This window comes from Channa argus, chromosome 11 (genome assembly GCF_033026475.1).
Source record: "Channa argus isolate prfri chromosome 11, Channa argus male v1.0, whole genome shotgun sequence".
NCBI classification, from domain to species: Eukaryota; Metazoa; Chordata; class Actinopteri; order Anabantiformes; family Channidae; genus Channa; species Channa argus.
In genome coordinates, this window is record NC_090207.1 from 9,779,744 (window position 1) to 9,794,173 (window position 14,430).

The following is a 14,430-nucleotide window of genomic DNA, read 5'->3' on the forward strand; positions in this document are numbered from 1 at the left end:
TGCCCTTTTAAAGTCAGTGATTTCATAAAGCATTTCAGATTGACATCATTTAGCTGACTTATGGCCTGTTGCTGAATAACCTCTCCACTAAATCACATTACTCTCAAATACTCTACCTTTCACCATAAGTTCCCATGCATCCCATTGGCTCAGAGGCACAACTCGCAAGATAGAGGTTATCTTCAAGTACATAAAAATGTTTTTTGCAAAAGCAGTAGTAGATATGTTTAAAGTGCATTTGCAGGGACTAAAGATTTGGCAAAGTCTGTAGAAATCAGTGCATAAAATGCCATTTGTCACAAAAACACAGTTTTAATGTAGCCTATGCTTTCAAAAACTCTATGATTCATGACAATATTTGCTTTCCTGCTCATACACTTAGTGATTAACGCATTAGTTGATGTGGCCATCACTGTCTATACTTGCACAGAGCAACTGGGTTGGAGTTATAGGGTGTTGAAATCTTAAGGCAAATCAGGATATCAACAGCATTAAAGCCATCAACACTGTTTCACAGCACCATCTGTTAGAAAACCTCAATGTGAGATGCAGTTATCGGATTCCTATGTCTGGAGAAGCTCTGGGGTCAAATTACCTGTTTTATAAATAATAAATTATTAACGGTGCAGAGAAAACATGATTCAGCTCAGTGTGTAACAGGTGACAGAAGGGGATATGGGGTATTTGCAAAACAGCTGTAAAACATAACATACTGAGTTCTCCAAGAATCACCCAGTGAGGAGCAGAGTTGGCAGCGACAGCAAGGCGAGCTGGGAAACTGCTGGCTTCCAGCACATGTGGCCACGTGATTTTCTGTTGGAACACCTCTGTGGACCTGGAACTGTGGATAAATTGCTTACTAAAGCATTTTGTGCTCAAACCAGAAAAAGACAACTTTTAAACTGATCTGTCTTCTGATGTATAGTTGTAGCTGCTGTGACGTCTGTAAATGACTGATAAAAGTATTTGCGAAGTAAATTTGTTTTCTGCACCTTTGTGCGGTGCATCATTATTGTTAACATGTCAACAACAAGTAAGGTCAAGTAAGTACAGAGATTCAAGCTGTTTTTCTTGTTCAGTTAGGCCACGGGTGGTTCAGCCAACAGTCACGTATGTCCTGGTTTGTGATGATCTAATTTATAACCCCGTTGCACTAGGTAAGATTTAAGTTTAGGTTGGCACTGGGAGCTGCACTCTTCACCTAACCCATACAGTAGCCAGCAGTCTAGAAAGTCTGGGCTATTTTTTATGAATGTCCAAGCTAATTGGACATTCTTACTAAAAAATGTCAGTGTTTTATTTTTTGTTTAGAAAACTGTTCCCGTATCATTTAAAATCTTCTACAGACTCCTGAATCTATCACTGAACCTAAAAAAACCTTGGGCAACAGCCAACATGACATTATGTGTAATGTTAGAAAAGATCCAGTGAAGAAAAAAGTCATGACCTTTGTGTACGTCTCTGTACTAGTAGCATAGTTGCTCAGATGAAATATACTCCAGCTGTATCACCTGTATCATGAAGTATTAAATGACTGTTTGCTTTGTCACTTCCTTGAACTTTGTTTGCTCCAGCTGCAGTTCCCATTATCGCACATCCAAACCTGGGCAGTGCAGCTCTGTTAAATGTCACTGTCAGTGGGGCTGGAGCAAAAGAATCTGTGAAAATTCCATTCACATTTTTACCTACACTAATAACCAGAACAAAGCTTTTCTCAACTGTATACATGTGGCTACTTCATACACTTGTTTGGATAAAGAAAATTTATCCTATTCACTTACGCTGATATGACATAATGAACAGAAAACATCAGATTTCAGAAATACTAAAATCAAGAGCACATTGTTTGAAATAATGACCGGGAATTTTGGGCTGTCAACCTGCTACAGTCATAGGAAGAAACGGCATTTCATTATATGAAATTTTAAATATCAACCTTGACGCACATTGTACAAACATACATTGTTATTATGTATTTATGTATGACGTCCTTATTTTTGTCGTTATAAGGAGATGACATATGATTGCTTAGCTTTGAGCCCAGAACGTGGCCAGCGCCATATTTTCTTTACAGATTTTTACAAGAAATAAAAAAATATATCTTAAAAAATTGGGTGGTCAGCGATTGATATGAATTGGGAAATTCTGACTCAGGCAACTGCAAAACCCCAAATGACCCTCTGTGGACTGTGGAAAATCTTTCGATAAACGTGACCCTCGTGAATACTCCCACACACACTTGTAATGACGCATGCACATATCAGCATAATCACTGGATGCTTTGGACCTTTCACTCTTTTTAGAAACTCTCTCCTGTCTACTTTGGAAACACTCTCTATCTCGAAGTCAGAGCACCAATATAAGGCTTTTATTTTGTTTAAAAAACTTATTTTCACTTGAAAGACCCCCCCCTCCCCCAAAAGATTCAGAAATACACTGAAGAATCCGAATCTCTCTGTGTGATTGGCTTGTCGTCTGACAGGTCATCTCATGTGGTTAAGTTTTTCCTATTTGCTTTTACATAACAGTGGAGATCAAAGTTACGAATTAGCTGCTGACTTCATGGGAACTTTCTGGTGTACATAACTTAGATTCAGAACCTTTGAAATAAACATACTGTATATTTGTGTGGAATTTAATAGAGTCAGATCGGGACTAGAACTAAACGTACTACCAGAATGAAAGCACAACTGAGCTGCACTGTTGGTAAGTTTGTGTTTAAAAGTGAAAATAAAACCAAATCGTTGCTAAAAAGAAAAACTGATTGATTTTGTATTGTTTTGTCTAAAAAACTGTGTTTCCACATTCCCCAATTTTTGGAAATGAAAAGGAAAATCACCATCATGTGTATAATCACTGCAGCTGCTTCCTTAATTCAAAGGGAGTAAATGTAATTGGCGTTGTGTTGTTTGCAGCGTATATGTGTTGCTATCGTTCAGGCTAAACCACAGACCTACAGAACTACTTGGCTACAGTTAAACCTGTCTTGGGGGGCAACACATAGTGTATCTCGGCCCCCGGGCAAAACTAAACCACACCTTTCTGCATGGTCAGACACGCTAGTAGGTGAGGAAAAGTATTTTGAGTGATTCGAGTGAATGGACTCTTAAAACCTTCAATCAGCAAACGAGGACTCAGCATCTCACTTACGTCTATGTTAGTCACATGTAAAAAGGGTGAGCTTGGCACTAATGTGAGAGAAGTGCAACCTTTTTGAGGATTAAAATATTTCACACACACCACAAATGCTGCAGAAAGCCAAGGTTTAGTAGTCCTTATCCTCCCTCACTGCTGTCGGGAGACCTTGCACAGGAGGAGGGGGTTTCCACTGCTATCGGGCCATCTGACATTCAATTCAGAGCTGCTTCTAGCACTGTCTCGACTTTCTCCTGTGTGTGTGTGTGTGTGTGTGAGCGGCTCTGTCTCAATTAGGATAATATTATTAGCCTGCAGCATGCACCATTGTATTTCACATTAACTTTCAGTATTTTAGCAGCCTTCCAGGGACCGCCAAACCCACATTGGGGGTCACAGGAAACAACCATAGAGGATCGTAGTTCTCTTTGAAATAACTTAATTACTTATTAATAACTTAATAACTCAATAATTCCCTGCTTATCTCCAGCTTTCTGTGTTTAGCTGCTGTTCTGTATGACATTTATCATCTCCTGCACCACTTCTGCTTTTTATTTCTGGGATATTTCCAGCATTGTCTACTGTCCTTTTCAATGCAGTGTGACAGCAGATGTGGAGGAGCAGCAGGTGTTCTCTGCTGTTTATCAGTGAGCACAGAGGTGACAGAGTGCAGAGCATCGTTGTATAATCACGCTGATGTAAAGCAGCTTCACAGGTCTGTGACATTCATGTTGAGTTGTCACCATCGCTGAGGATCCTTTTATCTAAGCCTCACCACCTCTAACCTTAATATATGCAGCAATATGATCAATGGACTTATTTTAAACCTATCTGGGTTCAGTGAGGCCTCACACTATGTGAATGTACCATGACACCTGTCCATGCAGATGAATAATATTCCAGGGCTCGGTGTTATCCATTTATCCATTTAATTGCATTTGGCAGACTCTAGTGAGACGAAGAGGATCGAGTTGCTGAGAAGTGAAAGGCTTGTTGTATGTATCACAGTGTCTCGCTCCTGTACAATCCCAATTTTCACAGTTTAATTTTGTTAATGTGTGTTGTTCCCAGAGTCTGGAGGGTACTCTGACACTTTTGCCTTTTCGGTGTCTCTGCAACATGTTTGTCTTAGCCACTGCATTGCTTGTTTAAGCTTAATTGTAATAAATTGGAGTCTTGGATTGTGTTTATTGTTTCAAGAGAGAAGCTCGCTCTCAGCCAGGTCTATTTCCTGAGATGGCGAAATTTTTTTTTCCCACTCGGCTCGGTTTCTTTGTCTGTCTGGCGTTTGCCATTTGACACATTACCAAAATCCAGAGGCTTACAAAAATCCTACTTTAGTTTATTTGTCTATAAACTCTGGAAAAGTGGAAGCCTGCTCTTCTCAGGGTTATTTGTCTGCACTAATGGGGTCATGAGATCATCTCACAAAACCTTAGCAAGAAAAAAAAACGAGTGTGAGAAACTTGTTGTTCATATTGTGAACTGAACTGTCACTTTATGTACAACATATGACGACATTTCAAAAGGTAATGTTTGCTTTGAAACAACACGACAGCTGCATTGTCTGTGTACATATTTATAATGCTGAACACACAAGCCTTATCAGTCATTAATACTGAGTTCTGGCACATGCCAAACCATTGTTACAAATACAAAAAGTAATATAACAGATAAATTATATTGTTGAACTATATGTCTACCAATTTCATTTTGCATTACAATATGACCACAATATTAACAAAGTGCAAACTTTAAAGATGGATTGATTGGCTGCTGTGTCCAAATCTACCCTTAACAAAATATTGTTAAACTGTAAAATCTTATGGCCTTACTCCGCATTCATGCACACAAACAATTGTGTCCATACTAAAGGCAACAATGAAAAAAAAAAAGGCAAGAACATGTATAACATGAAGCACCATTCAGGAGCCAATTTAACAGCAGGGGGAAACAGGCAGACAGCGTGCTTCAGAGCTGCCAGTGCTTAAGACATAAAGCTCATAGGAGTGGGAAAGTTCAAACAAACAGGAGGTCAAACGTTCAGTCTATTAGCAATAAGCCAGAGCAGAAGGTGTCAAGTGACTTACATCTCATAAAAAATAGAAAATCTGTCATTTGGAAACCCACAGCTAAACACGGCACAGGAACAAACTTGATTATTTACAGCAAATTTTGAATTATTTCCTCGTAACAGCTTTAAAAATGTGATTTTTTTTTTTTCTCTTATCTAAACCAAACATCTACAATCTATGTTTTGGAAACGGTGCTGGGCATTATTCATAATATTACAGTTTGTAATAATGCAGTTTTATTTTGACTATAAAACTATAAATTAAGTGAGAATATGATTGCTAAACGTATATTTATATGAGTCCTGACTTTTTTATGTTTTTTAAGAAAATCAGAAGCATGCGTACTGATCAAACATAACTTTTATAACTTAATAACTGTGCATAAATATTTCTTTTGGATAACCCATTTAGAGTTGTGATTTATAAACTAAAACCTTCTCCTAGAGAAGAATAACTTGATTACAAACAATATTCCAGACAGCAATGAACATATGTAACACCATTTTCTTTCTGACTGCTGTGTTGAAATATCTCCACATTAAGTAACATCTGTCCACTGATTTATACCACATTCTTTTCATAGCTGTGGGAAAAAAAAAACTTTTCCGGGTCAGATTTAAATTGTTTGGTGTTAACAGCTACGGCACAGGAATGTTTGTACCCTCATGGTAAGAAGGAAAACAAAGCTTTTTATAATTTGAGAGGACATATTTGTGTGTATTCCAGGGCTGAAGAACAAAAACTTTGCCGTTCGCCACATGATAATACTGCACTGCACATTAGTCATGGAATTAACGCTACAGGAATTAAGCCCTGTACAATAAGGTTTGTTACTCGTAAGGACCACATTCAACACTGTTTTAATTTACCACAAGCATGTGACTCAATTATTCTAAATTACTGGCTTCTTCTACTTTACAGTAAATGTTTCCACAGCGATTAAACAAAGTACTTGGATGGCTGGAAGGATGGCTTTTCCGGCGCTGACACTTGAGTCATGAAGTTGTGGGCGATGTCTGTTAGAACAACATCTGTCTCAGGCATCATGCTAACAGAGTCAGAGATGGTCATCACCTGAGGTACCTGAGTGCTAAAACAGAGAAACACAAGAAAATGAAGGTCACAGCACTTCAAGGTTCTCAGTTTCTCCTCGTTCGCCCTGCATGTGCCTGACTTTATAGTCAATAACAATGTTTATGTGCCTCCCCCCACCATTTTTCATAGGTTTAAACGTTCACTTAAGGAGAAGTAATTCAGTAGACATCCAGCTCAAAGTGATCTGAAAACTTTCTGATGATACAAAGTTCCTTCAGATGCATTTCTCCTCCACTGTCTCAGTGCTCAACGACACCTGAAGTGAGGAATCTTTGGGGCAGGACAAGGCTGGATGACCTCTATTTAACTTTGTCCCTTCTTGACCCTGAGCCTCAGTGCTATAATGCTCAGATGAGTAAGACGCTTGTGAGTTTCTAACTAATGAAGATTGTGAACCACAGAGTCTATGTGCTTTACGACACTTTCCAGTGCACAAAGGGTCCTCTGTCAGGTAGAAGAAAGCCTGGGAGCTGCTGGTGATATCTTGCAGAGAGTCTCGGTTAGAGATGATAGAGGAGAGTGGATGAGCATCAGTGGAATTACAGTGCACATTTCTCTGTCTCTGCTGCCTCCTTGCTCCTAGTTTACAAAACAGACATTTGATTTTCTCAATGATCTTCAGGAGAACAGCCTTGCGGAGCAGAATGTAAATCCAGGGGTCAAGAATTGGGTTGAAGGAGGCAAAACGTATAGCTCGGAGATCCGGGTTTTTGTCCAACCGCAGTTCCACTGGAGTCTTATAAAGCTGGTTCAAAAACACCTGAGCCTATAAAGAAAATAACAAATAAATGAGAGCATTGATTTGAAAAACAAATGATGTTGTCAATTGCGGGAAAGTGTGCAGCTTTGGATATGCACGTGTCTAACAGGAAGACTGAGAAAGCCACTAACAAAAACATGTGACCACCAAAGCAGCCAGCAGGGAAGAAAAAGAAATCTAGTCCAAATATAACTTTACTATGCAAGTGTCCCCTTGGATATCGTCAAAGTTACAAGAACACATGGCACAAAAGCGACAACAAAAGAGCCGCGAGTGCATATGGCATATACTTATATAGGGGGAGTACAAAAAAATATGTCTTAAATTTGTTTCCTATTCATCTATTTGACTTGATTTGAATTAGTAGTGTTGCATACAAAAAACTACATTACGTGTAGAACCAAAGCCGTGCGTAAAATGTGCGTAATGGTAAGAATTACCCACAGCGAGCAAAGACAAGAAACCTTACAACAAGTGGGATGGAGCAGATGAGCACCACTGCCGACGTGCCTATGAGCAGAATAACCATCTGGATCTCTGCAGCGGCCAGGCGCCTAAAGCTGCGTCCTCTCCTCCGCGGGTCCACGTTGCGCCCCAGGTCGGTTCCCACAGACATCTTGCGCACGAAGCGCCGGTGCATCCGGATCAAAGCCACACACACTACCACGTTAGAAATAACAGTGGTAAGAATGAGAAGAGAGCTGAACCCCGCATACATGTAGGAATAAGCCGCATCGCTGGTCTTGTTGCTCCTCCACTCTAAAAAACACCAGGTTTGCGGGTACTGCTTCTTTACCTGTCCAAAGCCCATAATCGGCAGGGCGCAGAAAAACGCATTGGAAATGTAGATGGCTAGGAGAGTCAACCCCGCTAGCTTTTGGTCCACATAGTCATTGTAAAAGTAGGCATGGTTTATAGCCATGTATCGCTCCACAGACATGGCACAGATGATGCTGAGCCCCGCCAGAGAAAAGAAAAGCATGGTGAATCCAAAGTACTGGCAAAGCGGGTCATCTCCGGGCCACGATCCTTTCACATAAATGGCGATGGTGACCGGACTGGCCAGCAGTGTGCCCAGGAGGTCTGTGATTGCCAGCCCGCACACCAGTGTGTAAAACGTGGTTTCTTTCTGTTCTTTGCGGGATTTACACAGGACCACGATGGCGATGACATTCCCAACCACCCCGAAAATGAACATCACTGACGGAATGGTCGGGACCATGGTCCTCCCTGTCATCGACTGATTGTTCATTGCTACTTTCCAACAAACGCGCCTCAGGAAACAACTTTCTTAAGGTCAGGTTCCCAATTTGAGAGCACGAAACGTACATGCACTTCAAGGAAGCCAGGGCAACATCGTTAAGGATCACAACCGTTTTCGCCAGCTTCTTAAAAAACTTTTAACCTCCTTCAGAGCATGCTGTGCCCGCTGCTGCTGTGGTTTCCGACAGTTCAGTGGTATTTTGCTATCAGATCCTGAAGCTAGCAGTGCAAGACGAGCAGATTTCACTCACCGTAGGACAGAGATAAAAACAGGCAACAGACAGCAGGAGCTTCAATGAAAGTGCCTTCAAGCTTCCTGCAGGGCTCAGTCCCTCCCCTTGATTTCACATCACAGCCCTCATCAGATGTTCAGCTTGATGCAGGAAAGTATTGGACAGATTGTGTAACACACCGAGATTAAACTAAACACGCTCCAAACGTAGTTTCTCAAAAAAGTTGAATGCTTTTACATTTCAGACGTTTTCAGAGGTTGTTTCCACTCAAAGGAGCACACTAAGCAGAGATGTTTGACCTTTTTGACCTACCATTACACACCTTAAAACCCATTTAAGGAACATGGCACTAAAAAAAGCTCACTAATCTTATTTTATCTCTCATACTCACATTAAAATGTAAAACCAGATAACTCGGGGCATAATAATAGTGTAGAAATATGACAACAAATACAGTGTGATCTAGGATAAAAGGTACTGCTACTTTTCAAAACACCCAATGAAATCACTCTCAGGTTCTGCTAAAATGATTTCATCCCATAACGGGAATAATTTGGGATCAAAAGTCTTTGTTTGTTCGATAACTAGGCATAAAAAGTAAAAAATTGGCAGAATTTATTCAACTGTTCCTGTCGTCCGCTGATCATTTCACAAAATTTCACGTAAATGTATTTATGAGAGTGTAAATAAGAGTCAACGAAAGTAAGAAAAAAATTTGCCTCTGCCGGCTTTTGCTTCACATTAGTCCTGGAACTAATTTGTTTGCCGTAAGACATCAATAATGCATGTTATTTCTATTTAATATGGACAAGAGCCATTTATGTTACATGTAAAACAGTATAAACAGTAATTTGTAACAGGTTAGAAAAGTGAGATTTATTTTTCTCACATCATCGCAATGGAAAGTCTATGGGTTGAATGGGAATGTGTGGACACTCAACACTGTCTCTTAAAATAATAATAATCCATCTTTAATTTTAACCCAGTGCTATGCAAGCCTAAACAAACGCATATGTAAAGTGCAGTAGGTTGCAGCTAAAAAGGAAAAAAATAGAAAACATTAAGGCTCAAGACTAGGTATCATCTTTGAGTTTAGCATCCAGGCCCTCTATTCATATGCTAAATGTATGTAGAAAAGCCTGCATGAGGGAAAACTCTACTGACTCTCAAATATCAGGTTGTTTCCATCCCTTAGTTAGACTGCAAATGGTTTCACAGAACACACCGAACTCAGTAGATGTGAGATCTTGATTCCAATACACTGAAAACCCACTGACTGAAAAACAGGACAAGGGGAAACTCTCTGCTATTGTAGATTTATTGACATAAAAAAATAAAAATAAATCAAAAACACATCAGTTATGTAATGTGTTTGTGTGCGAGTGTGTTTACCACGCTGTGCATACACGGCCGGTTGTTTTGTGAATATGTACATCTGGTTTCAAGGCTTTGAGAAGTAAGTAGATTTAAAAGATTGTGCTACAGTAGTTGTGAATGTGCTTTTCCAGGATTTGTGTGCTGCAGTCTGATAACCTGTAGCATGCTTGCAATACAAACACAGAGTAATGACCACCAGCACTACTGGAAAAAATCTCTGTATTTCTCTGTAAATAGCTAATGTTGTGCTGATAGACAATCAGACAACTGAGTGGGTCCTTGTGTTTGTACACTTGTTTTTTGTTACACTTTTGTAGTGTGAAGTAAGCGAAGCAAAGCCTACTTCCTAAATACACCATTTCTTCCAAAGATTTAATTCTTGTCACAAACAATTACTACATTGTGTTATGAAAAGTATTGTTGGCTCTATAGATGTTTAATCCTCTAAGTTTTGGCAATTGGTGTAAAACACCATACTTTATTCTCCCAATGGGGTAAGTAGACATTAGATTTTGTCCCTTAGAACAAGAAGAACGTAAAAAATGAAGAAATGCAGTTATGGTATTTTAGGTGTAGCTCTGCATGATTTCCCCTTCAACAATGTGTCCTCCAGGGCTGAGCCTATATGATGTATCACCTGGGCTGACATTTTGCCACAGGCCTGTTTGTTTAGAGAAACAGTAGCTACATGTAGAGCGTAGCATGATCTCTGTGGACAGGTACAGACACACTCAGCACTCGTGGGATGGGCCAAGAGAAACTGGCTTCATTCCAGGTGTAATTCTGCAAAATATTTACAGAGATTGACAGCTTACACACCCATACTTTTCACAACTCTCACAAAAAGTACTCAGAAATCTCTCATATAAAACATGTTTTCAACTTTTTTCTATACTTACCATGCTCACTATGATTACATAGTTTTTATTTTAGGTTTTCTCCTCACAAGGCCCATTTGGGAGATGTTCTGGAGCTTTTCCTTATTATCAAAACATTGATTCTGCCCAGTTTAAACCTGTACCGATCACTGATGTCATGATTATCTTGTTTCTTTAGACTAGTTGTTCTCAATCCTGGTCTTCAAGGTTCACTGGTTTCCAACTAACCCTGCACCACACACTGCTGATCACCCGGATCAGGTGTGTTTAGTTAGTCAGAAGCTAGAACATACCAATTCACTTTGTCTTTTGCCACGCCACCCTCATTTAAGTTGGTATGTTCCAGCTTCCGAATTAACTGAACACACCTGATCCAGGTGATCAGCAGTGTGTGGTGCAGGGTTAGTTGGAAAACAAGCAGATCAGGGCACCTTGAAGACCAGGATTGGGAATAATTGCTTTAGGCTGTTTGAGAATTCAGGTACAGATCCTGTTTTCCTCAGCATTTGTTAGTGCAAATTCTAATCGCTGCTCCACTTTAATAAAAAATTAACTTTCAATGTTACCGTTTAAGCTCATTTTGTAGTGAAATAAATGAACACTATTGACCAGCAAAGCAAAATTATCTCTGCTTGCTTTAGAAACCGGTCGGCATGAAAAGATGAGATAACACTGAATGGCCTGACACAACAAAGATAAAGTTTGTCTACTTTGCTATTTTAAGCATTTAGCTGCTACTTTCAAATTTAGCAGGTTATACTTACAGTACTTTATAATGACCTAAATCTAGTCGCCTCTCTTTATTTTAGTTCGGGATTCCCATCATTTCTGAGAATAAGCCCAGGTGGAGGGCTTGTTTTTAAATGTAAAGTTTAGAGAGAGTTTGGATGTGTTTATTCTGTGGTCTGGTAGATTTGTAGATAACATCCGCATGCAATCTCGCTCAACATAACAAAGCTGCGGGGCCGAGAATAAGAGATAAACAGTTTGACCTGGCACTGAGTTTGACATGTGATGCCAACATGATAACAGAAATAGTTCGCAGCAGGCGGCATGTGAAGTTGACATTTGTTTGGACAATTGACAAAGTTGTCAAATTTCATTCTATATAATCTCTATCTCCTTCAAAATATAGATTCAGTGCACCTACAACATACATCTGCATCACCATCACTCTTCATAACACATTTCACAGTCCTCAGCCGGAACACATCAGAGGAGGGTTTATGCTTGAGGCTGCAGAACTGCAAAGTTTGCCACAGCAAAAAAAAAAAAAGCTGGCTCAAGCTCATTCAATTCAAAATGACAAAGAACACTTGACTTCTAATACGACACTTAACACAATGTTCCAGCATGCGTTTATTCCTAAAGAGCAAAATCCTAAAGAGCAATTCCTAAAGAGGGCAAAATCAAGAGCAGTAGCTTTAAAGTGTAAAACCCCCAAACTATCAGATTCTTTAGAAAAAAAAACTGTATGTCTTATGTCACTGCAAGTTCCTGTACAAGTGTGCCCTAAGTTGTAGACATCATAGTTGTGATCAATAACAGGGAGAAAAACTTAAAGCTGCTAATGACCAGATGACCCTAGTTGCCCCTAAAAGTACAGTGGAAACAAGCACGCAGGAGGTAAACTGCTGATGACTCGTATACATTAAGCCAAATGGTGAACAACTACAGCCAAAGGGCCAAACCAAAAAAAAAAATAAATAAAAAGAGCAAAACACATTTCATTTAATGAGTTCATGACATTACAAAGGATGCAAAAGTTGTTTTCATTAAGGGTTTTATTAAGAGTTCAACTCAAAGTATTATTGAGAGCTGGGGGTCCTCAGGTGTGTGAGACAATAGGAAGGGAGGTTGTTTTTTGACAAAAGTAAAAAAGCACATACACGACTGCTTTCATGGTTTAATCTCATTGCTCGTATTTAAAAATGCAGACTGTATCTGCTCTTCGGAAATACAATGTAAAAAAAAACCAAGACATCGACACAAAGAGTGTTTTCAGGTATTACAAATATAACACACAGGTAGGATTAAGTGAGAGTAGGATTTAACCTGACGTCAACAATGTAAGTAAGCTAATGAGCTGAACGTAGCTTATTGTTTTTGGTGATTATGTGTTAAGTGACCTTATCATTATCTGTGCTGTTATGTTATTATTATCTTTAGCTTCTCTTAGCACTACAAGATAACACTGCCTGCACTAATGATCTATGTCAGCTGTTCCATGAATTTAATATTTACCACACAAGAACTCTTGCCTGAAAGAAAAAACTATTTTTATGGCTATTTTTACCCTAACCTTACTTGCCCAGATAACCATGGTAGAGCTTTGTCTGCACTGTACGTTATCTTTAAATGTAGTTGTTTGCTGATTGCTTAAGTGAAACGCTGGCTTTTGGAGGCTAATCCACTGACGCTTTATAATACCCACACTGTTTTATGGGGTACACAGAGTTTATGCAGTCCGTGATCTACCGGTGTCTTTAAAACCACCAGGTGGTTTTAATGTTTTGGCTGATTGGTTCAAATGTTCAAGTGATGACATCAGAAGATCTCTGCTGTGTTGCCATGGGAGGACATTTTTCTTTCTGCAGCATTTTTATCACATCAGTGTGAAACTCAGCTTTTGTGTGACAATAGAGGAACTCAAAAGTAAAAGATGTGCTGTTCGGCAACCAATGTGAATATAGGAAACTTAAAGCCATCAGGATAGCTACACCCTATATTGTCATCAAATGAGCCACTGGTACAGATCCTCTATAGTCCACCTGCTTTTATGTGGGTATTAGTATTCTGTGGCAGTAGTATTTACCTTCATCACCTCATATTCATCAATCCTCACTATTGGAAGATGAATTTGGAGTAAAACTACAAATATTACAAGTCCTAACCATCAAGAGTTATGGGATTTTGACTTTCTAAGTCCACATCTATTTAATTATGTCTCTTTTAATTATATTTCTGTGCTTTTTTGTGTTTGGTCTTCTCTCTTTAGTGTAATGTAGTTGCGTTAGGTTTTATCAACCCCCTTTGAAAAATGTTCTGCTGATGTGAAAGTAATTTTTAACCATGAAAGAAACCACAAACTAAAACAAACCATTACGGATTATGTTTCAGATGACGATCACTTGAGAAGAAAATCAGATCTCAATAAACAAATTAATTACAATTCTTGTTGGCTACTTAACCTCAACCGTAAATTATGAAACTCATTTCCTCCTGATGATGTATGTAAGCATTCACATGTATTATGATAAATTGTTCTCTTGATGCAATTAGTCTCATTTTTCTGGTAGCACCGCTTTTACCCATGAATTTGCTTCAGGCAATTTGTCATCAGGAGTCCCCACATGCTCCTGTTTTTCAGGGTGAGCGTGTTTCTGGCAACAAATCAAGATACAATTTGTGGGCTGCATTATACAGTGTAACTTTTTTCACAGGATTGGTGCATATGAAAACATTTTTTTTTCATTATGTTACAGAAATAACATGCTGATTCATTCTAGGTCCATTTCAGTGTCATGAGCAGCGCTAAAGCGCTGGCCCAGTGGGCCAGTGTGACACATCTTGTCAGACAGTTACATCATCCCCAAACACTCAGACATGTTTTA

General features: G+C 39.3%; 1 protein-coding gene across 1 annotated transcript; it reads right to left on the bottom strand.

Annotated features, from left to right (window-relative positions):
- Positions 1–4,656: 4,656 nt before the first annotated feature.
- ptger4a (prostaglandin E receptor 4 (subtype EP4) a) lies at positions 4,657–8,634 on the bottom strand. The gene is made up of 2 exons (XM_067522456.1): positions 7,535–8,634; positions 4,657–7,071 (listed from the first exon to the last, which is right to left on the bottom strand). The coding sequence occupies exons 1-2, from the start codon at positions 8,315–8,317 to the stop codon at positions 6,520–6,522; spliced, it is 1,335 nt and encodes a 444-aa protein (XP_067378557.1). The 5' UTR covers positions 8,318–8,634; the 3' UTR covers positions 4,657–6,519.
- Between the last annotated feature and the right edge of the window lie 5,796 nt (positions 8,635–14,430).

What these genes read in the sequence shown, in the direction of transcription:
- ptger4a (XM_067522456.1), bottom strand. Translation starts at nt 8,317, where the DNA reads ATGAACAATCAGTCGATGACAGGGAGGACCATGGTCCCGACCATTCCG. An exon ending in TCTGCTCCATCCCACTTGTT is followed by an intron (nt 7,072 to 7,534) that starts GTAAGGTTTCTT and finishes TTTTCTTTATAG; the next exon opens with GCTCAGGTGTTTTTGAACCA.